The following is a 22873-nucleotide window of genomic DNA, read 5'->3' on the forward strand; positions in this document are numbered from 1 at the left end:
TTTGCCATTGGGAAGCAGACAGTGATGGTGAAGTCTTTAACATATTTTTTACATGAGAAATCTAATCAGAGATATGTTTCACCTCTGGAGCAGTGGGTGGGTACAATCACATCTATCTGTGCAGTAACTTTGTCTGATTCCTCCCCAGGTATGTTTTGGGTGGTGGTGCCATCTGCATGGAGCTGCTTACAAAACAGGTGGGTGCTGGTCCCTGTGGGAGCTGGGGTAGCTGTTCTGCCCACCACACTCCCTATTCCTGACACTCCTGCTGTACCACTGCCTGCCAGGGCTGAGGAAGGCAGTGGGAGCACAGTCTGTGGGGTGGGTCTGGCTCACCATGTGTTTCATCCCTCAGGGCTGGAGTAGTGCCTACTCCATCGAGTCGGTGATCATGCAGATCAGTGCAACGCTGGTGAAAGGGAAAGCACGAGTACAATTTGGAGCCAACAAGGTAGGCCTGAACAGTGCAGGAGAATGGGGGGTGGTAGATGGGGGCACAGCCAGCTCTAGCCACACAGGGAAGGTGTGTGGGATGGCTTCCCCAAGGTTCCTGCTGGACTGATGGTCTCCTTGCCTTCCCTTGCAGAACCAGTACAGCCTGACAAGAGCACAGCAGTCCTACAAATCCCTGGTTCAGATCCATGAGAAAAATGGTAAGGGCTGAGGGGGAGAGGCTCTGCATTTTCCCTTGCTTGTTTGGGCTCCCCAGACAAGCCACTCAAGTTTTATCCTGTGTGAAGTGTGGAGGTGACAGCAGCAGTGGCAGCTGCTGTAACACAGTGTGACTGCAGAGTGCTGCTGCCCTCTCTGCTGCCCAGTGCTGGGCACCTCACTGATTGCTTGGGCTTGATGATCTGAGACGTCTTTTCCAACCTAAATGATCCTGTGATTGCCTGTGTGGTGTTGGGAAGTAAGCCAAAGGGAAAGCCTCCCAGTAATGGGGTCTGTGGCCCTTTGGAAGTGGGACTTGGCTGCTTTCAGCAGGTTTTGCAGGTGCAGGTTCTCGTTGCCAATGCAGTTTCCTCCCTCACAGATGTCTCCTCATTTCAGGCTGGTATACACCACCCAAGGAGGATGGCTAGTGTGGATGCTGCAGGACCAATCTGAATATCTTCTGGATGCTCTACTTGGATCTTAGTGATGCCTCTTGGCTTTCTCCCAGGATGTAATAGCTCTGCCTGTTGCAGGACAATACTGGCTGTTCAAAACTCTAAATAACTGTTTAAGGAGTTGGACTGACCCAGAACACTTGCTGGGCCCATGCTAGCAGGCATTCTTGTTAAAACAAACTCTTGAGCCTCTTGTATTGCTGGAAACTTTTGACTCTACTCCAGTCTAGAGCATCCTCCTTACCTATGCTATGGATTTAATTTATTTTCTTATTTCATGTACACTGCTTTTTTTTGTTACGGTGTATGATGGATGTGTATGGAAAATGTATCTTTGGAGAAAAATTACAGTTTGTTAATTTGAGAATGCTGGTCTAACTAATTTTTCCCAGGCTCCTGCCGGGTGGGTTGTGCCCTGCAAACCCTGCTGCAGTCCTGGTCCCAGGGTGGGGCTGTCAGTGGAGCTGTGGTGGGCCCAAGCCCTGCAGGAAGACTTGGCACAACTGCCTTGGAAGAAGAAAAGCCCTTTTCTTTTTTGGCATTAAGGGAGCAGGGTTTCTGCCCTATCTTCCCTGGGCAAACCCAGCTTTTCTCTCTAAACTGCAGACTTACAACTTGAAGCACAGAGATCTGTGAGGCTGTCCTCTCCTCTACAGTGGAGGAAGGGGTTGTGGGTGTATCACAGGGCTGCAGCTCCCACCCCACACTTCTCCCTGTCCTCTTGCCAAGCAGCAAAATGAGCTGAGGCCTGAGCTTTGTCCTGTTTCTCCCCACTAGCCACACGTGGAGGCTGAGCCCCTTGTCCCCATCCCTGTTGGGCTGTGGCTGCAAGCTGCTGCAGGGAGTGGAACTGCTCTGTCCTGCCACTGCTCCCATCCCTGACCAGGACCTATTCCAGCAGTGAACACCCTGTTCTATGGGGTTTTATTTTACTTCCTTTCAGCTGTTGTTCCTGCTCGCCTTTGTACTCCAGCCCTCCGTGGATGGGGTTGCTGCAGTTGTGGCCTGTTGTCTTGAATCCCCAGGGCCCTGTTTTGAGTCTGCTGGAAGGAGATGTGGCTGTTGGAGCTCCTCTAACTTGGGCCATGTCCTCGTCTGGAGGACAGAACTGACGCACTAGTGTCAAAGATGGAACCATGCGTATTAATTCACTGTGTTTGAATAAAAGTCATTAGAAAATCAAAGAGCCTCAGAACTCCATTATCTACTTCAGCAGCTGCTTCCCTGTTCTGCTCTGAGCCTTGGAATAAAAAGATGCTGTTAGGAGAGGGATTACTGACGGCTGCAGAAGTGGCTCTGGCCTCAGCTTGGGGACTATTTTTAAGTGCTTTGCTGAAGGACCAGAGGATTTGTGAAGCTGAGCACTCTGCCCTGTGTCCTCCAGCACCTCTCAGGGTTCTGGATCCTCTCCAACCCTGTTCATGGTAGCTGGGGCTGGGGGAGCAGAGGTAGCTGCACTCAGCTCCCACCTTTAGCTCAGGAGCCTGCTAGGTCATGGGTTAAGTCAGCTTAATGAAGATGTAAAACGCTTGTGGGGGTTTCTCTTTGGTGGAGTAGGGGCTGCTCTGCTGAGCCCAGCACTGGGGTTGGGTTGGATTGGGTATGTCAGGGTGGTTGGAGAGCTCATGGCAGTTTAACAGGCTGGGATGGGCAGAGCTGAAGAGGGCCCTGCAGGACACTCTGTCCCTGGGATTGTGTCCTGCCAAGCGTTGCGGCTGCAAGTGCAGCAGGAGCAGGTGTCCAGCAGGCCATCTGCCACTCCTGTCTGTGCACACCTGCCCAGCGAGCACCCAACCCTTCGTTGTCACCAGGCTGGCTCAGGGGAAGTGTGCAATGCCATCTGTCACCTCTGCCAAAGGCACTCCCAAAGCCTTCCCCTGTGGCAGCTGGCAGAGAACAAGGATGAGGGAAGAATTCCTGAAGGGGACATGTAGTACATTGGAGCAGCACAAAGCACAAAGTGACCGAGACAGTGCTGCCTGCATGTCTGTCCTATTGAGGCCCCATAAAAATTGAGGGAGACTGAAGTCTGCCTTCTGAAGGAAAGAAAAGGAACCAGCAGCTGAGTTTACTGGTGGGGAAGTAGAGTTTTTCTAGGCCTCAGAAAGGTGAAGCTGGAGCCAGACAAGATTGCAGTGGCAGTTCGGGCACCAGCCTGCCAGTGGCACCTCACCACTGCAAGGCACATCCTGCCCAGCAGCACCAGCACGGTAATTCCATCACTTCCCATGGCGCTGCCAGCACCCAGCACCTCCTCCTGGGCAGAAGAGAAGCCCGTGTTCTGCCACAAAATCCCGTCCTGGGGGCTGTGGGAGCAATTTTGCCACAAAACCCTCTCCTCTTCCCTCGGAGTGGCAAAGAGGGAGGGGCTGCTGCTGTAAGGGACCCCGGCACGGCGGCCCGACAGGAAGACAAACCACCGGCAAGGGGACAGCACGGCCAGACGGAGAGCTTGGCTGCTGCGGTGCGAACACGGTGCCCTGTCAGGCTGTGCACGGTCTGCACACACAGAGCACACAGCCCACTCCCAGGGTCGGTGGAGGGACCCCGCACCCGGATCTGCGCTGTCCGTGGGGTCTCTGCCCGGGTCCGCCCGCACCCTCCATCCGCGGGATCCATCAGCCAGGCAGGGAGGGGCACCAGCTCTCCCAGCCCCACCGGAGCTTCCATCTCTTCCCACGCTCCCGGGGCCGTGCTGTCTGTCCGTCTGTCCGGCTGGTTCCCCGGGGCCGCCCCCTCCGGATCTGGGCGGGGAGCGCCGGCCCTGCCGCCCCCTCCGGCCCCTCCGGCCCCGGCCCTCCGGCCCCGGCCCATCCCGTCGCCGCTGCATGGGGCCCCCCGGGCCAGCCTGACCCCTCGCCGAAGCCCCTGTGCCCCCGGAGACGGGCCCCGCCGAGGAGCCGCGACGGGACCCCCCGGCTGCCCGTCCCCGGCCGGGACCCCCGGAGCCCGGAGAGACCCCGCCGAGCCCCCTGGACCCCGGCCGGACTCCCCCGACAGCCGGCGAGACCCCCCGGCTCAGCCCATTGCTGGAGCGGATACCCCGGCCCGCGGCGAGACCCCTCCCCGGGGCCAGGGACCGCCGAGGGCCCCAGGAGCCGGCACCCCTGGGGACCCCCCAGCTGTCCCCGCCGGGGCCAAGCACGCCTGGAGCCCCGCACGGAGGCCCCGGTCCCCCGGCCGCAGCCCCGCTCCCGGGCTGGCCCCGGGCCGCCGCGGGTCCCGGTTCCTGGGCTGGGGGCAGCCGGGCTGAGCCGGGCTGAGCCGGGCTGAGGCGGTCCCCAGCCGGAGCGGAGGCCGTGGGGTGCCAGGAGCCCCGGGGGACCCTGCGACTGCCCGGCTCCATGGCGGCCAAGTGGTTCAAGGAGTTCCCATCCAACCTGAAGACGGTTTCGGAGAGGGCTCGGCCGGGAAGCGGGAGCCTCGGCAAGAGCCGCAAGAATTCAACCGCTGAGCTGGGGGGCTACCGGGCGGCTGGGGGTGGCAAGGAAGGGGGCAGCCGGCTGTCAAGGGACAACCTGCAGGGTCTGCTCCAGGCCGCCACCGGGAAGATGAGGAAGAATTCCAGAGTGGAGGGAGGCACAGCAGAGGGACCCTCCAAAACCTACATCAACCGCCTCATCAAGGTGGAGGCTTCCGAGAAGAACGGGAAGGGGAGCCCTGGAGCCCTGCCTGGCAGCCTGCCTGCCCCCGAGCAGGACAAGGGGAAGCCCCCCAAAACAGAGACGGTAAGGCAGGGACCGGGAGCCGGGGGCAGATGGGGAGATGTGGGGAGCGTGAAGCACTGGCAGCTTTAACTAATTTGGTCTCCTACTCATTAGCCTGGCTGACTTCATCCTTTTATCCTGCCCGGCTCCACCACCTTTAAATTCCTTCAAAGCTGCCTTCATCCCAACTGCCCTTCATCACCCATGTGGGGGTGGGGGGTCATCGGGCATCCTCATCACGGCCCACATGTCCCATCCCAGCCTGACCCCAGAGCTCAGCTGCTGGTTAAACAAAGGCTGTTGTAAAGCTTTTCTGGAAAGCTCCCTGCACAGCCTTGGGAGGACTGGGAGCCAGCTGGGGGATTGCTGTCACCCAAAAGGGTCCCAGAGCTCCCCACAGGCTCCTCACCACCACTGTGGTACATAGGAATGGTCTGGACTGCCCCCACCCAAAGGTGCCAGTGGGTGCATCTGGGGTAGGGGCAGAGCTGCATCTACCCAAGATAAGGCACCATCCTTCCCTGGGGATTCCAGTGTGCCTGTTCCCTGCCTGGCTCTGTGCTGGTGGCATCCCTGCCACCCCTGCTGGGACTCCTGCAGCCCTCTGAGGCCAGCAGTGCCTGTTCTCTGCTCAGGTCATCATCCTGGAGGATTACGCAGACCCTTACGATGCCAAGCGGACCAAGGGGCAGCGGGATGCCGAGCGCCTGGGGGAGAACGATGGGTACATGGAGCCCTACGATGCCCAGCAGATGATCACAGGTCAGTGCCGTTCTGAGCCGTGCCACAGCCCCACGGCTGGCACCGCTCCCCAGCCAGGACCTGTGGCTGCCCTTGGAGCCGCCCGGTGCAGGAGCTCAGGAACAGGAAAGCTGCTGCCGCTTCCTGCGGCTGCGCAGGGCCCGATAAGGAGAGGGAGCGAGGCCGGACACTGACCCACACTGGCCGGCCCCTCAGCCGTGTCCGTGACCTGCTGCCAGCACCCAACGGGCACAAGTGGCCAGTGCAGAGCCCTCAGTGGCCCCCTGCCATCGCAGGGTTCCACCCCCCAAGAGTTCCCAATGGCCGTGCCCCCCAGCCAGCGACACCCCGGCTGGCGTGGCCACTGTCCAGCTGGCCACAACAACAGGAACTGACTGGGCCGGAAGCTGGAAATAAAAGATTTGCTGCTGATGTTTTTTTTCCGTGCGGGGCAGCCCAGGCTGTTAGGCAAAGACTGGCGCCGTGGGGAGAAGCAGGGGGCTGGGAGGGGTGAGCCCCTGGGGCGGCCTGAGCTGAGCTGCAGCTGGGGTGTAGCATCCTGCTGCCACGGAGCCCAGCTGGCCCCACGGCCGTGGGTCCGTGCCTGTGGCGCCAGCAGCCGCAGGGCTGGACAGCAGAGCAGGCGCCATGAGGATGGGCCCCTTCCTGCTCCAGCTCCTCCCGAGCTGGTTCCCAGCGGGGCGTTGCCGCCCTGGGGTCCCCAGCACTCATCCCTCACTCAGGGCTGGTGCGGGAGTGGGGGGTCTCAGGGGGCACACAGACACATCCCTGACCCAGCGTCCCTCTTCCCCACAGAAATTCGTCGTCGTGGCTCCAAGGACCCCCTGGTCAAAGCCATCCTGCTGTTGGACGGTCCTGGAGAGCCTGGGGAGGGGGGTGCCAAACTGGATCTTGCCAAACGACCAGGGGGCAAGGAAGTGGCAGGGAAGGGGCCACAGCTCTATGACACCCCTTATGAGCCTGGGGAGGGGGTGGCCGGGGGGACCCCAGAGCGCAGGGGGAGGGCTGGTGATGGGCGCCTGCCTGAGAACGACGAGCGCCCGGCGGGGGAGTATGAGCAGCCCTGGGAGTGGAAGAAGGAGCAGATTGTCAAAGCACTGTCAGGTAGGGGACAGGGGCAGGATGGGAATGAGGATGGGGGGGAGGGACAGGCATGGAATGGGAATGGGATGGCAACAGGGGACAGGAACAGGCTTTCTAGCAGGGCTTGTCACAAGAGGACGAGATGCAATGGTTTTTGACTGTCAGGGGCACTCTAGATACAAGAATTTTCTTGGGCTGAGGGTGGCCAGGCACTGGCACAGGTTGCCCAGAGGTGATGCTTGCCTGGTCAAGTTGGATGGGGCTCTAAACAACTTGATGTAATTGAAGATGTTCCTTTTCATGGTGGGGTGTTGGACCAGATGGGGACAGGCACGTGGTTGGAGAAGGGTTTGGGACTGGCAGTGGGGAAGGTGCTGGGGCTGGGGACAGGGATGGAGCTAGGGATGGGGATCGAAGGTGGAGGTGGGGCTTTGGGGACTCACACCTTGTCCCTCCCAGTCCAGTTCGAGGGCTCGGAGCGCCCTAAGGAGGAGACGCTGCGGCAGCATCTACGGCAGAAGAGCTGGACCCCCAAGATGCTGAAGCCGGCGGGCACCGAGCACAGCGAGGGGGAGCGGGTGGACCCTGCCCTGGCACTGGAGAAACAGCCGTGAGTTGTGGGAGCGACCCACGCGTGGGCAGCGGGGCGGGGTGGATGCCTGGCGTTCTGCCGCGGCTCAGCGCCCCGACCCGCTGTCCCCCCAGCTGGTTCCACGGGGCCATCACGCGGGCCGAGGCCGAGAGCCGGCTGCAGCCGTGCCGGGAGGCCGGGTACCTGGTGCGCACCAGCGAGAGCGGCAGCGGCAAGTACTCCATCGCGCTCAAGTGAGTCTGGGGGCGGCCCGGGCCGGGGGCTCGCACCGGGGGGATGGGGCGAATCCCCACCCTGGGGCGGTGCCGCGGCAGGAATCACCCCTGGCTGCTCACAGCAAAGCCCTGATGGGGAGGAAGCACCCAGATCCCGAGGGACGGCACCCCCTGATCCGGGGGGACCCAGGCGTCCTGGTGTGGGGCTGGGGCGGGGGGGGGTACGGCGTGTCCCCCTCCCCGGCACATTGTCGGGAGCGCCAGCGGCGTTTCCTTCCTGAGGAAGTGCAGCCCCTGGAGCCGAAACAATCAGAGCGGGACGGGAACAAACAGGGGTGGATACGGCGCGGGGCAGGCGGGCGCCGGGGGGGCTGGCGGCAGCGCTGATGCCTGCCGGCCCCCAGGACCAGCCAGGGCTGCGTCCACATCATCGTGGCCCAGACCAAGGACAACAAGTACACGCTCAGCCAGGCCAGCGGAGTCTTCGCCAGCATCCCTGAGGTTGTGCACTACTACTCCACCGAGAAGCTGCCCTTCAAGGGGGCTGAGCACATGGCCCTGCTGCACCCCGTCCACTGCAAGCTGCATTAGCGTCTGCGACTGAGGCAGCCGAGGGCATCTGTCACATCTCCAGTCCTGAAGGGACTCCTGGACTTCAGCAGGGCTGTCCCCCTTTTGCTGGGACAAATCCCGACCACCCTGTGCCAGAACCTCCCACGTGTCCGAGGTGGGAGCACGCAGTGAGACTGGGACCTGTAATGATTTAGTAAAATAAACTTGTTGCCTGCGAAGCAGCCGTGGTCCTGGGGGTGGACAGGGATGCGCCTTGTGCTGGCAGGAGTCGCCAGTTTTGGGGGACAGAGGTACTGGGGCTCCCCCAGCAGCACATCTGCATCCTGCCAGGCTTTTTATAGCGGGAGGCCAGCAGAAGGGAAGCAGAACACTGTCCCATGGGTGCTTGAGCACCCTCTCCCCTCGGCTTGTGGTTTCCTGCCTGGGTGCAGCTGCAGCTCCCCGGGGTGTTGCACAACCCAGCATGGCCTGGGGGTGTGGGGCAGGGGGTTGTGGCACGAAGGTGTGCACAGCATCGGGGTACAGCCTGGGAGGCACCAGTGAAACACATGGGGGGCAGAGTTACAGGGCACAGCAGGCAGGGGGTGAATGAAGTGAGGGTGAAACCCCACTGGAGCCAGTCCCAGGCAACGGGAGGGCTGCAGCAACCACTCTGTTACCCGCTCCCAGCACCCATCCCAGTATAAATCCAAAGCATTTATTTGAGTCACATTGTCTTGTTTCCCCAACGTGCTTTGAAAAGGAGCCCCGAGGGGGCTGGAGCAGAGGTATGGGGGCCTGATCCAGCCAGACCCTCCCTCCCTGACCCCCAGGCCCTTCCCTGGGGACCCCCAAACCCGGTCCTGAGCGAGCTCTGGTGCAGCCACGCTTCCAGCGCTGTCACTCCTGGCCACGCCAGCTTGGCCAGGGTGCTGAAGGTGCCCCAGGACTCACTTTGGGGCCCTTTCCCAGCTGCTTCTCCATGGGGGGTGGCACTGATTCTCCTCCTCAGAGGCTTGTCCCAGCCACAGAACCACTAGATAGTGGGGAGGAACAGCTCCCAGAAGCCACATCACAGCCTTGGGGCTCCCCATCCAACCCCCAAGCACCTCCCAGCATATTCAGCCCCTGACTAGTGCCCTGAGGAGGAAAAATCTGCATGAGTTGTGTGGAGCACTCCAGGGGCTGAGGGGGCAGGGTGTGAGAGCAGAGGGGTATCACTGAGTGTGGGCAGGGGGAGGCCTAGGGGGACCAGCATATGCTGCCCCTCGCCCTCTGGCTTGGTTGTCTCCTGCCTGCTTGTCCACCATGTCTGCCTGTACCTGCAGGGGAGAAGAGAGGAGCCAGGTCAGGGAGGAGGGCAGACAGAGCCCCCTGGTCAGCCCCCTGGCACTCACCTCACCACAATGCCAACAAAGAGGGCGATGCCAAGGAGCAGACTCCCCCCAGTGACCAGGAAGGCGTAGGGGGATGCCACAGGATGGGTGCTGGATTCCATGGCAGACCCTGACACAGAGAGAGTGGATGGGCTCATTGTGAGGATAAGGCACCTGGGTGCCCCTGTCCCCCACCCCCAGTCCAGGAACCCTTCCTCACCACCAGCACCATTAGTATCATCCTCCCCGAAGAGCCTGGGGGACAGTGTCACCCCATAGGTGCCATCTTCCATGGGGACCTGCAAAAGGTGAAGGGGCACAATGGGACAGGTCAGCCCTCACACCCTGGTGTCCCCTTGTCCCACATGCAGATCCATTCAGGTGTGTGTGATGCTTCCCAGGGCCAAGAGCATTGTTACCTGTGAGCTGAAGGGCTCCATTTCAGAGGTGAGGTCCCAAGGGTCTGCACAGTGAGTGGGGAGTGTGAGACTGGGAGACCCCATGCTGAGCCCCCAGCCTCAGGACCCCAGGATTCTCTCCTACCTGTCCAGGGGGTGCCCACAGCCTCCTGGCTCCACTCACTCCACGCGCCGTGGCCAAACTCGTCCTTGGCCCTCACCTGCACCACGTGCCTCGTCCCTCGCCACGCGTCACGGATGTCCAGCCACGTTGTTGTCACCTGATCCACCTGCAGGGGACACAGGGCTGGGGGTAGTCTGGCCAGGGACAGGCACACGCCAGCAGGCAGGGTCTCACCTCCATGAAGGTCGGGGCGGGCTCAGGGCGGTAGCGGACCTGGAAGCGCAGCCAGTAGAAACGGGGGTCCCAGGATGGGGGGTAGGACCAGTTCACCTGCAGCCGCTGCGGCGCCTTCTCCAGAGCCTCCACTGTCACATTGACTGGGGGGTCTGGCTTCACTGCTGGGGAAAGGGGGGGCTTAGGGCCTCACATGCACCCCCAGCCACCCCAGCTCCCAGCAACAGCGCAGCACTCACGGACACTGCTGAGGGTGATGATCTTGTCTTTGCCGGCCGAGCCACCAGCGCTGTTGCTGACGCACGTGGACACCACAAGGTGTCTGGTGTCATCGGTGCCAGGTGGCACCTTCACCCGGCAAACGAACTTTCGTGCCTTGGAGAAGTAGCGGCACCGCTGCTCTGTGGCATTCGCAGCCACAAACCTGTGAGGTGACAGCTCAGGGGGGGCTGCAGCGTGCTCTAGGCACAGGGCAGCCATGGGGGACATGTGGGGTCCCTGGCAGTGTTAGGGAAAGGTCTGTGGGGAGGGATACATCCTGTGCCACAGGAAGCAATGGGGAATGGAGCCATGGGGAAGAAACACAGCACGTGCTGTGGACTCCCAGCTACCAGAAGCTGCTGGGGAAAAAAGGGTCTGCAGGGAGGCAAGCATCCTGAGCAATGGGGTCCCAGATGGCACCAGGGAAAGGGTCCATGCAGAGGGACATGTTCTGTCCTGCTAGGGTCCCAGCCCATAGTGGACGCAGTGACAGCACCCACCTCCGCTTCACCCAGAGCATCGCCCGTGTCCCTGGGGATGGCTTCTCCTGCTGTGGCCACTCACACAGCACATCCTTGTCGTGGCTCCGCCGGTAGCAGGAGACCTGGGGAGTTTCAGGGGGCTCTGCAAGGCAGGGAGGTGCTGGGGGACAGGGGCCATCACAGGCAACGCTGCCAGGGACGTTCCCACCCCAGCGCGGACCCACCTGCCACCAGCAGCCGCAGGGAGCGCAGCAGGCGGCTCCCCGCGGAGCAGCTGTAGTGCCCCGAGTCCTCGTAGCGCAGGCGCCGCAGGAGCAGCGTGTTCCCCTCGGCCAGCCGCCGTCCCCAGCCCCCTGCTGCCCCCTGCTCCTCCACCTGCCACAGCACCGAGGCATTTGCAGGCACCTCGTCCTGGCAGGTCAGTGTGATGTTGGCTCCCAGGCGGCCCAACACCGTGTCCCGTGGCAGTCCTGGAGGGACAAGAGGGGACCCGGCGATGGTGATGAGACCCCAGGAGCAGTGGGTGTACCCAGAGATGGAAGGCACCCCATCGTCTGCTCCCCGTGTGCAGTTACTGCTGGGGGTCAGGGCACTGAGCTGGAGAGTGGCAGTGGTTTCTCACAAAGTGGGGTACTGGACCCCTGGCACCACAGCGCCAGGCGGGCTGTGCATTGAGGGGTCTGGTGGTGGGGAGCACAGCGCAGGGAAGGTGGCAGATTGGGACTGGTGGTCCCGGCAATCCCCGGGCGGGATCCAGTGCCAGAGGGGTTAATGACTGCACGGGCTGGCGGCCGGGTCAGGCCCGGGCAGCGCTCCCGGCTCCCTCCAAAGGTCAGTGGCCAGTGCGAACCTGCTGCTCCCTTTGACTCCTGCTGCCGGGAACGCACCCAGCACCCGGAACACAGTACCCAGTGCCCGGCACGGAGCACGCAGCCAGCAGCCGGGACGCGGCCCCCCAGCCCGAGCTCCCGGCACTCCCGGGGTGTCCCGCACCCCCCGCCCGTGTCCCCGGGCCCCGCAGGGAACCGCATGTGTCCCCTCGCCGTCCCGCACCCACGAGGCCCGGGTCCCGGGAGAGGCTCAGGCCACCCTGCTCCCTCCCTGCCCGGGGCCCGTCGCACTCACTGGCGGGGCCGCAGGGCCGCCCGGCGGCGGCGAGGCGGAGCAGGAGGCGGAGGAGGACGAGGAGCAGCGTCCGCGGCGGCCGCGCCATGCGCCCGGTGCCGGGCAGGAAAACATCGGCGGGGCCGCGGTTGTGAAACCGGCGGGGCGGGGCGGCACGTGCGCCCGGGGCGGGCGGCGCACACCGCCCCACCCGCCGGACCCTCCCCCGGACACAGGACATGGCAGAGGCTCCCCACAACACTATTTTCTTTTTCAAATTAAAAAAAAAAAAAAAAAATTGTTTTTTGTTTGGTTTTTTGTTTTGTTTAGTTTTTTCCTCAAGCACCATAAAATTATACTATTCCGCCAGACAGAAACGCATCATAAATTATCCACCCCGATCTGCATCCCCTCCACCGAAATAACTCTAAAAAACCCCAATCCCCTCCAGCCCTCGCCAACACCCGTCTGAACAAGCTCCTCTTTGGTATCACGTCGCTGGGGCTCCAAGAGCCCCAGAGACTCCGCGGGGGTCCCCCGCTGCCCACCCACACCCCAGGAGCATTCGGTCCCGCAGGAGCTGGAGAGAGGAGGAGGAGGGAGGAAGCAGAGGCCGAGGGTTGTGCAAGACCATGCGTGGGAGTGAATCACGGCAGCCGCCAACACCACCGTCCCCGGCACAGAACACTTCCCCTTTCCCATCCGGCACCCACCGTCCTGCTGAACGCTGAGGCAGGGGGACAAGGAGGGTGACCTTCCTCCCCACTCCTCCCTGTACCCAGCCAAGAAATGAGTCGCTCTGCAAACTCACAGGGTTTTTCCTTAGTTCTTTTTTGTTTGTTTGTTTTGGTTGCTATTTCTTGGGGGTCTTTTTTTTTCCTTTTTTTTTTTTCTTGTTTATATAAAAAAAAAAAGACACGTGGGTGTAGGGCACAGAGAGGCCACAGTCCTCGCAGAGCCCTGCACCTCCGGCATGATACATTCATGTGTGATGGGGCATTTGCACTCGGTGGAATTGAATACTGATGGAGGAGCAAATGGGAGGGGGGCTGATGGTGATGACATCCATCCATCCATCCATCCATCCATCCATCCATCCATCCATCCATCCATCCATCCATCCATTTGCCAACCTCAGGGAAGAAAAACTGTATTTTTGGCTAGAAGGCAACAGTCCAGACTCCTCCAAACCTCACCACTGGCCCCCACATCACCTCTGCTCCTACCATGGGACCCTGCTGATGAGGATCTTTGCCCTCCCCAGGCCAGGGGCAGAGGAGGGGAGTCCCCAGCTGCACTGGAGGGGATGTGACCCCCTCCAGCCTCAGACCTTGAGAGTCTTGTCTGCACCACTGGGGCTGCCAGCACTGCTGCCCTCGCAGCCCTTCTTCTTCCGCAGGGTCTCGATCCAGCTGCTGCTGGGCCGGGGGGCAAAGCTGGAGAGTGCCAAGGAGCTGAGGCGCATGTTCTTGCCAGACATGATGAGCTCCCCAAACCCCTCCTGGTGGGAGAAGGCGTAGCCAGAGCGGCGGGAGCCCGCGCGCCCCGCGTGCCGCAGGCACCGGTGCTGCGCCTTCTGCTTCTTGCGCACCAGCTGCGTGTAGCGCACCTGGGGACACAGCCGGGGTCAGGGAGCTGTGCAACCACCTCCCCTCAGGGCTGGGCCCTGGGACCCCTCCCACAGCCACACACTCTCACCGTGTCTGAGAGCTCTGGTTTCAGGTCCAGCTTAAGGAAGCGAAAGGCCACAACGGGCACGATGCAGACGACGGTGGTGAGGGCGATGGTCAGCCAGACCGTGGGCTGGGCCAGCGTGTTCTGCGCGTTACCTGGGGGTCAGAGTGACTCCAGTGAGGGCTGGGCCAGGCAGTACCGTGCTGGGGTGGGGAACACAGGGCAGCACAGGGACTCACCCACAAAGCGGAACTGATTGGGGAACATCCGGAACAGGCCGTCACTGTGCATGGTGAAGAGGATGGTGAAGTAGGCAGCAAGGCTGCCCCAGATGAAGAAGTGGTTGATGGCTGTCCAGAATCCTGTGTCTAACCCGATCTAGTGGGGGGGATGCAGAAGGAGACAGGGCTCAGGAGATGCCTGAGGTGCCCCAAGGGTCTGGGGCCGAGTACCACGTCCCTACCTGCACACTGACAACAATCACCAGCGAGGTGGCGACGGTGACGGCGAAGGACTGGTAGTCAGCCAGCTGGGCACCGTCATCACGGGTGGCATCAGCAAAGACGCCGTAGGGGATGAAGAACATGAGGATGGAGGTGTAGATGCCCTGGGCAATGCAGATGAAGAACTCCCGCTTGTTGAAGAGCAGGTTCAGCTGCCCAGGCTCATAGAGTTTGGGGTACTCCATGCTCCGCTGCTCTGGCACATCCTGGAGGCATGGGCACCTCCCTTTAGCCCTGGGCAGGAGCAGCCTCCACCACAGCCCATGGAATGACAAGGACAGCCTGACTCAGGCACCCAGGCAGCCCTTCCTCCCACAGGGTGGGCATGAAGGGAAGTGGTACAGACTCCTCACACACCCAGGGACCCCTCACTACCCCCTGCCATACCTGGTCAAAGACACCCATAGCGAGCACAGGCAGCGACGTGTAGACAATGTTGTACAGAGTGATGAAGTACTGGTCATACACTGTCTGTATGGAACAGAGTACTCAGCAGGACACGAGACCTGCCCACCCTGTGCCCCAGTCAGCCCCCAAGTCCCTGTGCCCACAGCTGCAGGGACAGGAGAGCTGTATCCATCCCCCCAGGACTGCCCACCCTGACCACAGGTTCCTCACACACTGCACACTGGATGCCAGGCTGTGCCTCCTGGCTCAGGATGAGTCCCGACTGGGAGTCCATGGACCTGAACACGCTTCAGAGCTGAGGAACCCTGCAGGAAAACCCTCCCCAGCTCCCAGTGTGAAAAGCCAACCCACCTGTGCTGAGAAGCCACAGAAGAAGCCAAACCAGAAGTGGACCATGGTGAAGGCAAAGTTCTTGTAGAAGAAGTAGCAAAGAAACTTGCACATGCGCAGGTAGGACCAGCGCCCATGCACCAGGAGCAGGCGCTGCAGGAACTTGAACTGGGAGAAGGAGTAGTCAGAGGCCAGCACAGCCTGGATGCCTTCCTGCCCACTGATGCCCACCCCAATGTGGGCAGCTGTGGAGGGAAGGAGAGATGGGTAAAGAAAGGGCTGCCAGGAGCACAGGGGGAGAGCAGCACCCCTAGCACAGGCACTTTGTTCCTGTAGGGCACAGAGGGGTGAGCGCAGAGGCTCCCACGGGCCCCAGGGTGGTGCAGGGGGGTGGCCTGTCTCTCCTGTGATCCCCCAGATCCCAGGCCTTACTCTTGATCATGCTGACATCGTTGGCCCCATCCCCAATGGCCAAAGTGACGGCTTTCTTGTACTTCTTCACCAGCTCCACCACCTGCGCTTTCTGCAGGGGTGTGACACGGCAGCAGATAACGGCCTTGCAGGCACACGCTGTCTCCAGGAATTCCACCTCCATGTCTGCCTCCAGTGCATGGGCCTGCAAGAAGAGCTGGGGTCATGGCACACAGCCAGGCACAGGGCTTTGTCCTGCCTGGCACTCCCAGGGCCCTACCAGGCTGTGCCCATTGATGACCAGGGCGTACTCGCCCGCAATGGCTTCCAGCACAGAGGTCAGCTTGGAGGAGAGTTTCTCCTGGTAGGAGAAGCCATTGCACACAGAACGTGACGCATCCATCATCTTCTCCCGGGCTTTCCTGAGGAGAGAGGGGGTACAGGGTTCTATCTCAGGGCCCTTCCACATCTCCAGCTCCCTCAGTTGCAGCTGTGCCCCACACTGGCACTGTTCTGTGTCCTCTGCCCCACAACCCTCACCTGAGCTCCTCTCGCACCTCCAGCACAGTGTGGCCTGTGACCACAAACACCTCTGTCATGTCATCTGTCAGCATCTTGCAGGAGTAGCCAATGTTCACAGCCGTTTCTGAGGACAGGAAACCAGGGGCTGAGCCAGAGTCCACTCAGGAGAGAGCAGTAGGGATCCCAGGAGGAATCCAGCCCACAAACATTCTCATCTCAAGCCAGCACCTCAGCCACGCCTCACCCTGCTTGTCCCCTGTCAGCACCCAGATCTTGATGTTGGCCAGTGTCAGGATGGCAATGGTTTCAGGGACTCCTTGCTGCAGTTTGTCCTCGATGGCTGTGGCTCCAAGCAGCTTGGGGACCCAAACAGGTGGGAAGTCAGCAGGAGCTGCCCCTAGCCACCCCCAGCCTCAGCCTCCAACCCACCTACCATCATATCATGCTCCACCTCATCGTAGAGCCGAGCCAGGTGATCCTCACGGGCCTCAGGGGCACTGCCAGCTCGGTGCAGCCGCTCAGACCAGTCCCTGTAGTAGCTCTCCTCCAGGTCTCTGTAGGCCAGCACCAGTGTCCGCAGCCCCTCACCAGCGTACTCCTGCAAGTGGTCAGAGCTGGGTGTGCTGGCAGACACTGAAGGCACCCCCAGTCCCCAGCGGTGCTCCTAGGACAGGCACAAAGCCCAGCTCAGGCTCCTGGGCAGCCATTCTTTCCTCCCCACCCCTGCCTGCAGGACCCTGTCCACGCACATTGAGGTGGTCGGTGGTGATGCTGCTCAGGTCCTGGTTGACGGGATGCAGCCGCTCCAGCAGGATGGTGTCGGCGCCTTTGCAGTACAGCCGGATCTTGCCCTCAGGGCTGCGGACTGCAGGCAGGGGTGCACAAGATGCCTGGCTCAGGGGGGCAGGAGCAGCTCCCACCCTGACCCCCAGCCATCAATCTGCCAATGCCTCCACAGTCACATCCCCATCAGCACTGGATTGGTCCCCCAACACCCACAACGAGCCCCATGCTGCAGCCCCACAGCCCCCGTGCCACGCCCCTCACCGATGACAGACATGCGCTTGCGGATGTTGTTGAAGTCCAGGATGGCCAGCAGCTGGTAGGTGACGGCCTGACCCAGCTCATGCACCGTGATGGTCTTGGGCGTGCGGGACCGGAACACAAAGCCGAAGTTCCTGGCAGCAGTGACCAGCGCTCCCTCATCTGGGGACTGTGCCTTGTACAACAACTCCCCTGTGGACAGCATGGCAGTCAGTGACAGTGTCCTGTGAGCCAAGGGACAGACGCTGCCCCACGCCTACCTTCATTCTTCTCCTCAGACATGACGGTGTGACAGAGCGAGAGCAGGCGGAAGAACTTGTGCACGTGGAGGTCTCCCAGCTTGACAGCCTCCAGCAGGCTGGGGTCCCAGAACTGGAACCGTGGGTCCGCCAGAGGGTTGAAGGAGAAATCTACTGGCTCTGGCCTCTGGCAGGGGCAAAGCTGGGGTTACCCCTGGGTGGCACTGGGCTTGGGCAGGTGTCAGACTGACAGCACCCTTACCTCTCCCAGCTCTGCCTTGTGACCCAGCATGTCCTGCACATCACCTGCAAAACAGGGTACAAAGTTAACCACGACAGAGACCCAACACCACGGCAGCTGCTTCTGCCCAACAACGCTCTAGCTCAGCCCCCTTGTCCCCTGACTGCCCCAAACGGAGGTGGGGAGCCACCTCCCACCTCTGTGGACAGGCCCAGCCCAGCTCTGGCAGCTGGCACTCACCATAGCTGTGCCCGTTCACAGAGCACTTGCTGAAGACCATGATATTCTGGGTGAGGGTGCCAGTCTTGTCAGAAAAGATGTACTCCACCTGGCCCAGCTCCTCGTTGAGGGTGGTGGTGCGGGCTTCAGCCGGCGTCCGGCGCTTGGCACAGTACATCTTCTTGTCCCAGTTGATGAAGTAGCTGTGCCCAAGCCGGATCACCTCAACGCTGCAGGAGGAGGTTGGGTGTCACTGGGGTAGGGCAGCACACCCTGCTGAGCCAGCGACAGGCACACACACGCCCACCCCAGACCCTCAGTGCCACTCCAGCACCCCGGGCGCCCCCCCACTGCTTGCTAGCTCCCACACCCTTCCCAGGGGCTGGCCTGCAACCCATTCCTGCTGACAGCCACTGCTAAGCCAGGGCGAGGCAAAGCACCCAGGGGGCAGCCCATGGGGCTCCTCAGGCATCTGATACACCTATGAACCCTGAACCCCTCCCCAGCCCCCAGGGCAGAGAGCAATGAGCTAGTGGGAGCGGTGGGGGTGACACATTCTTACCTCGGGGCTAAGGGTGACAGAACCCATGCTGGGGAACGAAAAGAGAGAGAAATTAAAAGAGAGAGAGAAGGGGACAGTGCAGGAGCCTGGGAGCTGTAGGAGGGCAGAGCAAAATAGCCAGCGTGCAGCCAGGGCAGGGACAGACGAGCAGCCAGACAGACACAGCCAGGGGGCCCTGAGGGACCCATGGGATCCTCAGGTCTTGGGGCATCCCTGAAGGCAGACATGGCCTGTCACCAAGAGAGTAGCCCATACCCACCCACAGAACACACCGTTCTGCCTGTGGATCTCCATCCCTGTCTCCCCTCCCCAGAGGGCACCCCTAATTTCTCATACACCCCCTGTCCAGCCCCTCAGCCCCCTGCCCTACCTCACATACAGCGAGATGGGCACCACAGTGTTGAGGATGATGATGTAGGACCAGAAGGAGAGGAAGCCAGAGAAGAAGGCACTGTGCACCCCCTCGTCCCAGGGCAAGTAGATCTGGAAGCAGACGCCCACCTCATGCTCCCAGATGGCATTGCCAATGGCCAGGATCACTCCCATGCACACCAGGAACCCGAAGATCTGGGGACAGGACAGTACATCAGAGCCTTGACTGGGTCAGAGCCAGGGCTCCCAGGATCTCCCTTCTGCATACCCAGAGCACCAGCGTGTTCATCAGCCGGTCGATGCTTGTCCGCTTAAACTTGGTCCGGCCGCTGTTCTGCATCAGTTTTGTGTCGGGTCCTGGGGAGCAGGAAGGCATCAGGGAGTGTCTTCCCCTCCCCTCCGTGTAGCACAGCAGAAGCTGCTGCCTCAGCCCACCTGCAAAGATGACGAGGCCAAAGCACCACTCGGTGTTGCGCAAGACGCAGCCCCGCAGCAGCATGTTCTGGTTGCTCAGTGGGTACTTGTTCTCCTTCCAGTACAGTGTCCCACCAAACTTGTCCAGCTTGTTGTTGGGGGGTTCACAGATCACCTCACCTGGGTGCACAGTATGGCTCAGCTGGGACTTGCCTTCTCCATCTGGCCAGCTCCATGCCAGTGCTCCCAGCACCATCCCTGGCTCCCCAGAGATCCGCTTCGAGTCACAGAATGGCAATGTCACGTGGCTGGCACTTGTCTGCCCGGGGTGAGGGAGGAAGGAAGGCAGGTGGGGGCTGCCCCATGGCAGAGGGCTGGTGGCAGCACTCACCATCAAAGCCAGCCAGCTGGCTGGTGTCCCCCAGCTCCGCCGTGACGGGAATGGCCTGGCGCACCTTCATGTTGGTCTCTCTGCAGGCAAGGAGGCACCACTGAGGGTTAGAGACAGCCTGGCACAAGAGCCTTTGCAGGTGCTGCCCAGCAGCTCCTGCCCTGCCTGCAGCCCACTCTCACTCCCACCTCCTGCCTTCCCAGGCCCCCCAAGGTGAGCAGAGGCACTTACCCATCCAGCTCTGCAGTCTCTATGTAGCACAACCCATGGGGCTCGCTGCTGCAGAGGAGGAGGAGGTCAGCCTGCTGGGAGAGACTTGTGAAGGGCTGTGCCAACACTGGGGCTCCCCAATGCCTCCCCCAGGGAAGCTTCTGTCCTTGGAACTCCCTGGAGCATCTGCAAAGGCCATCCCCAACCCCGTGTGTCCTTTGCACCCAAGCCTAGCCACCATCGCTCCAAGTGCCCAGATCCTCAGAGTTCAAAGCATGGCTCCACCGTGGTTCCAACCCTTCAACCTAAATGTAACTTCCAGGTTGGAAGTCCCCAACGTCCCTATCCCGGGAAGTGATGGAGGAACGTAAAAAAAAGTGGGAGTGGCAACACACCCATGGTCCCTGTGTGCCACCCGCCCTGCTGGAGCCATTCTTGTCTCAGGGCTGCACTCACCGCCACAAACTGGTTGTTCTCCAACTTGATGATGTCTCCAACACGGACATTCATCCACTGCTCCTGCCGAAGGCTGTAGAGGGACAGCAAACTGCAGTCAGGAAGCAGCCCTGCCCTCCCCACTGCCCTGTGCCACGTCCCACAGGGTTCCTGGCTCCCCCTCCACTGCTCTGTGCCCATGACACTCACACTCCACCGATCAGGACCTGAGACTGCCGGTTGTTCACCTGGTTGTCGCTTTTATGGCGGAACTGGGAGCAGGGGGAAAAGACAGCAGTGTCAGCCTCTTGGGGATGGGGTCCGGTGCTCCCCCACCATCTCAAATGCCATGGCCCTGGTCACTGCACCCCTGCACAGCATCCCAACCCCTGCCCCATGGGGGCAGACAGGGGGAAACACTCACATAGTCATCGGTGGCGTCTTTGACAGCTGTGATGGTTAAGACAAGAACCAAAGGCACGATGGTAGTAAACCAAGACAGCGAAGAGATCTGAGGGATCAGCTGGGGACAGGAAACAGGAATTACACGGGAACCAGCCAGGCCCAGGCCCATGCTGCCCCTGCTGGAGGGTGCCAAATCTCTCCACTTCCAAAGAACAGGACTAACTCGGAGCCCTCCTCTATGCCCAGCCAGGGAAGGACTGCACTCACCTGCAGGATGAGGAGGAAGAGGAAATAGGTGTTGGCCACTTCCTGGAACTGCTCGAAAAGGTTGACAGGCAGGAAGGTGACAATGTTGTACTTGGAGGTCTTGATGCAGTTGCTCTGGGGACAGATGGGGCAAGAAGAGGGTTTACAGGATACCAAGGCCCCATAACTCCCCTGGATCAGATTACTCTGGAGGACAGGGGCTGTGGCTCACCACAGGGGCTGTGTACTCTTTTGGGGGGTGGGCTCCTGCCCCTGTGCTACCTCTGTCAGCTTCCTTGGGAAGCCAATTCCTCAGTCTCAGTCACCAGCTGGTACCCTGGGACTGGCCTCCTCCAACAGCAGCACCTGGCCTCCACAAGGGTGACCACAACCCAGACCCTTTTCTCCCCTCTCTGCAGGCAGCTCTGGAATAGCCAAGGATAACCTCCAATGTGGGGGGAGGTCAAGGTGAGTACTGCCCTTCCCTGGCACCTTCAGAAGCTGACTCATGATCCACCTTGGGATGTAGGACCAGGCTGGTACCTGGGCAGAGCCAGAGGGTTCTGGGCCTCAGCCAAGGATGGGGGGGCTGAATCCTCCACACAGAGTGCACTGTGCCTGGCCAGCCCCACAGCTATATTGGCATTAATGTCAACACCACCATTTTTTCAGGGACAAACATCTATTCTGTAGCCATAACACCTTCCCCCACCTCCCCACTGAGGCGTGGGTAACTCAGAGCCCAGCCCTGCAAACCTGCCCGAGGACCCCAGGAAGCGGCTCAGCCCCCCTCACTCACTGCGTACTGGAACTTCTCGTTGTACTCCCGCGCGTTGGCTCGCACTCGACGCTCTTCCTCTGCAACACAGCTCCCTGTCAGCCCCAGGCACCCCAACACCCCTGCATCTGCAGCCAGACAGCCCCCAAACCCGAGCCCTGACACCCCAACCTCCTCTGCACCCTGAGAGCCAAGCCAGTCCTAGTACCCCAGAGGGCAGGGAACAGGGAGCCTCCCCGGCTGTGTCATATGGCTCTGTGCTCCCCATGCCAGGACCTGTACCTCAGCACACCTAGAACGCCATCCTTGCTTAACTGTGCCTTTACCCCCAAATTCTGCATTCCCAAATCCCCCCAGGCCTGCACTGATAGACCCCAGCTGTACTCACCTGTATTCCCAGAGCCTCAGACTCTGGGGGAGTTATCTGCCCCCCAGCTCGGCATCAGAAGGTCAACAGACCCCTCCAGCCCTTCAGATACTGAACCCCCAGATCACACCTCTGCTCCCTCAGCCCTGCTGCGCCGCATTCCTGCACCCCCAGCCCCGCAAAGTCTGCATCCCAGCCCCGCTCAGCCGCAGCCCTGCAGCTCTGCACCCCCGGCCCTCATTTCTGCTCCCCCGCACCCGCCGGGGGCGCGGACCCGCTGCCCCTTCTCGGGCATCTTCCGGGGCACGGCCCCCGCCCGAGCTGCCGCTGCCGGCCCGGCCCGTGCCTCCCGCCCCGCCCCGCCGCGTTACTGAGGCAACGGCCGCACCGGGCCCGGCCGGGACCCACCCGGGCCTCACCCAACCCGCTTACCCGGGGCTCGGTGTGCCGCGCACCGCTCCATGGCCCGCGGCCCCGCAGCCCATGGGGAGCGGGCGGGCGGCCGGGCCGGGCCGGGGCCGCTGCCTCTGCCGCCGCCTCAGCTCCCCATGGCCGCGGCGGCGCCGGGCGGCGGCGGAAGTGAGGTGGGGGCGAGGGGAGGTGGCGGAGCGCGGCCCGGGCTGCGGGGGGCGGCCCTGGCTGAGGGGGACGGCACGGACTGAGGGGGGCGGCCCGGAGTGAGGGGGTCGGCCCGGGCTGAGGGGGGCGGCACGGACTGAGGGGGGCGGCACGGACTGAGGGGGGCGGCCCGGGCTGAGGGGGGCGGCCCGGGCTGAGGGGGGCGGCACGGAGTGAGGGGGGCGGCACGGACTGAGGGGGTCAGCCCGGACTAAGGGGGGCGGCACGGACTGAGGGGGGCGGCCCGGGCTGAAGCGGGGCGGTACAGGCTGAGGGGGGCGGCACGGACTGAGGGGCCCGCGGGGAGGTTCCCGGCCAGCCCGGTGAGTCCCCTGCAGGGCCGGGGGTCCCGGGGCCAGACCCAGATCCAGTGGGGCAACCCCACACCAGGAGCGTGTGTCCCCTGCAGCCTGGCCTTCCCTGGGGCTGGGGGCCACGGCCTGCAGCATATTCCTGCACCCCCATGTCCACAGACGAGACACACC

The 22873-nt window shown here is 61.7% G+C and overlaps 3 protein-coding genes across 8 annotated transcripts; 1 reads left to right on the forward strand and 2 right to left on the reverse strand.

The window, feature by feature from the left end:
• The first annotated feature begins 3905 nt into the window (after positions 1-3905).
• SHE (Src homology 2 domain containing E) lies at positions 3906-8259 on the forward strand. The gene is made up of 6 exons (XM_056510695.1): positions 3906-4837; positions 5452-5578; positions 6374-6682; positions 7121-7271; positions 7367-7486; positions 7873-8259. Exons 1-6 carry the CDS (start codon positions 4454-4456, stop codon positions 8057-8059), a joined length of 1278 nt encoding a protein of 425 aa, XP_056366670.1. The 5' UTR covers positions 3906-4453; the 3' UTR covers positions 8060-8259.
• Positions 8260-8724: 465 nt separating this feature from the next.
• Positions 8725-12216, reverse strand: IL6R (interleukin 6 receptor). The gene is given in 10 exon segments (XM_056510694.1): positions 8725-9342; positions 9418-9526; positions 9617-9695; positions 9816-9859; positions 9940-10131; positions 10134-10313; positions 10392-10576; positions 10914-11037; positions 11120-11365; positions 12021-12216. Coding segments are annotated over 10 exon segments (1437 nt in total). The 5' UTR covers positions 12109-12216; the 3' UTR covers positions 8725-9152.
• Positions 12217-12810: 594 nt separating this feature from the next.
• ATP8B2 (ATPase phospholipid transporting 8B2) lies at positions 12811-22369 on the reverse strand. 6 transcript variants are annotated; one of them, XM_056510688.1, is made up of 27 exons: positions 22203-22369; positions 21432-21483; positions 20647-20760; positions 20399-20497; positions 20185-20246; positions 19996-20068; positions 19561-19631; positions 19330-19409; positions 18960-19118; positions 18793-18881; positions 18523-18719; positions 17612-17820; positions 17393-17436; positions 17152-17317; positions 16895-17083; positions 16597-16712; positions 16281-16511; positions 16092-16203; positions 15866-15971; positions 15606-15747; positions 15347-15530; positions 14936-15159; positions 14564-14647; positions 14137-14382; positions 13913-14051; positions 13698-13828; positions 12811-13608 (listed from the first exon to the last, which is right to left on the reverse strand). In XM_056510688.1, exons 1-27 carry the CDS (start codon positions 22253-22255, stop codon positions 13324-13326), a joined length of 3657 nt encoding a protein of 1218 aa, XP_056366663.1. In that variant the 5' UTR covers positions 22256-22369; the 3' UTR covers positions 12811-13323. The 6 variants fall into 6 exon arrangements, with proteins under 6 accessions (XP_056366663.1, XP_056366662.1, XP_056366666.1 ...); XM_056510687.1 differs by having other exon boundaries at positions 19561-19634; XM_056510691.1 differs by having other exon boundaries at positions 16281-16445; positions 22203-22368.
• Positions 22370-22873: the final 504 nt, after the last annotated feature.

Source organism: Oenanthe melanoleuca, chromosome 25, assembly GCF_029582105.1.
Source record: "Oenanthe melanoleuca isolate GR-GAL-2019-014 chromosome 25, OMel1.0, whole genome shotgun sequence".
In the NCBI taxonomy this organism is placed as follows: domain Eukaryota; kingdom Metazoa; phylum Chordata; class Aves; order Passeriformes; family Muscicapidae; genus Oenanthe; species Oenanthe melanoleuca.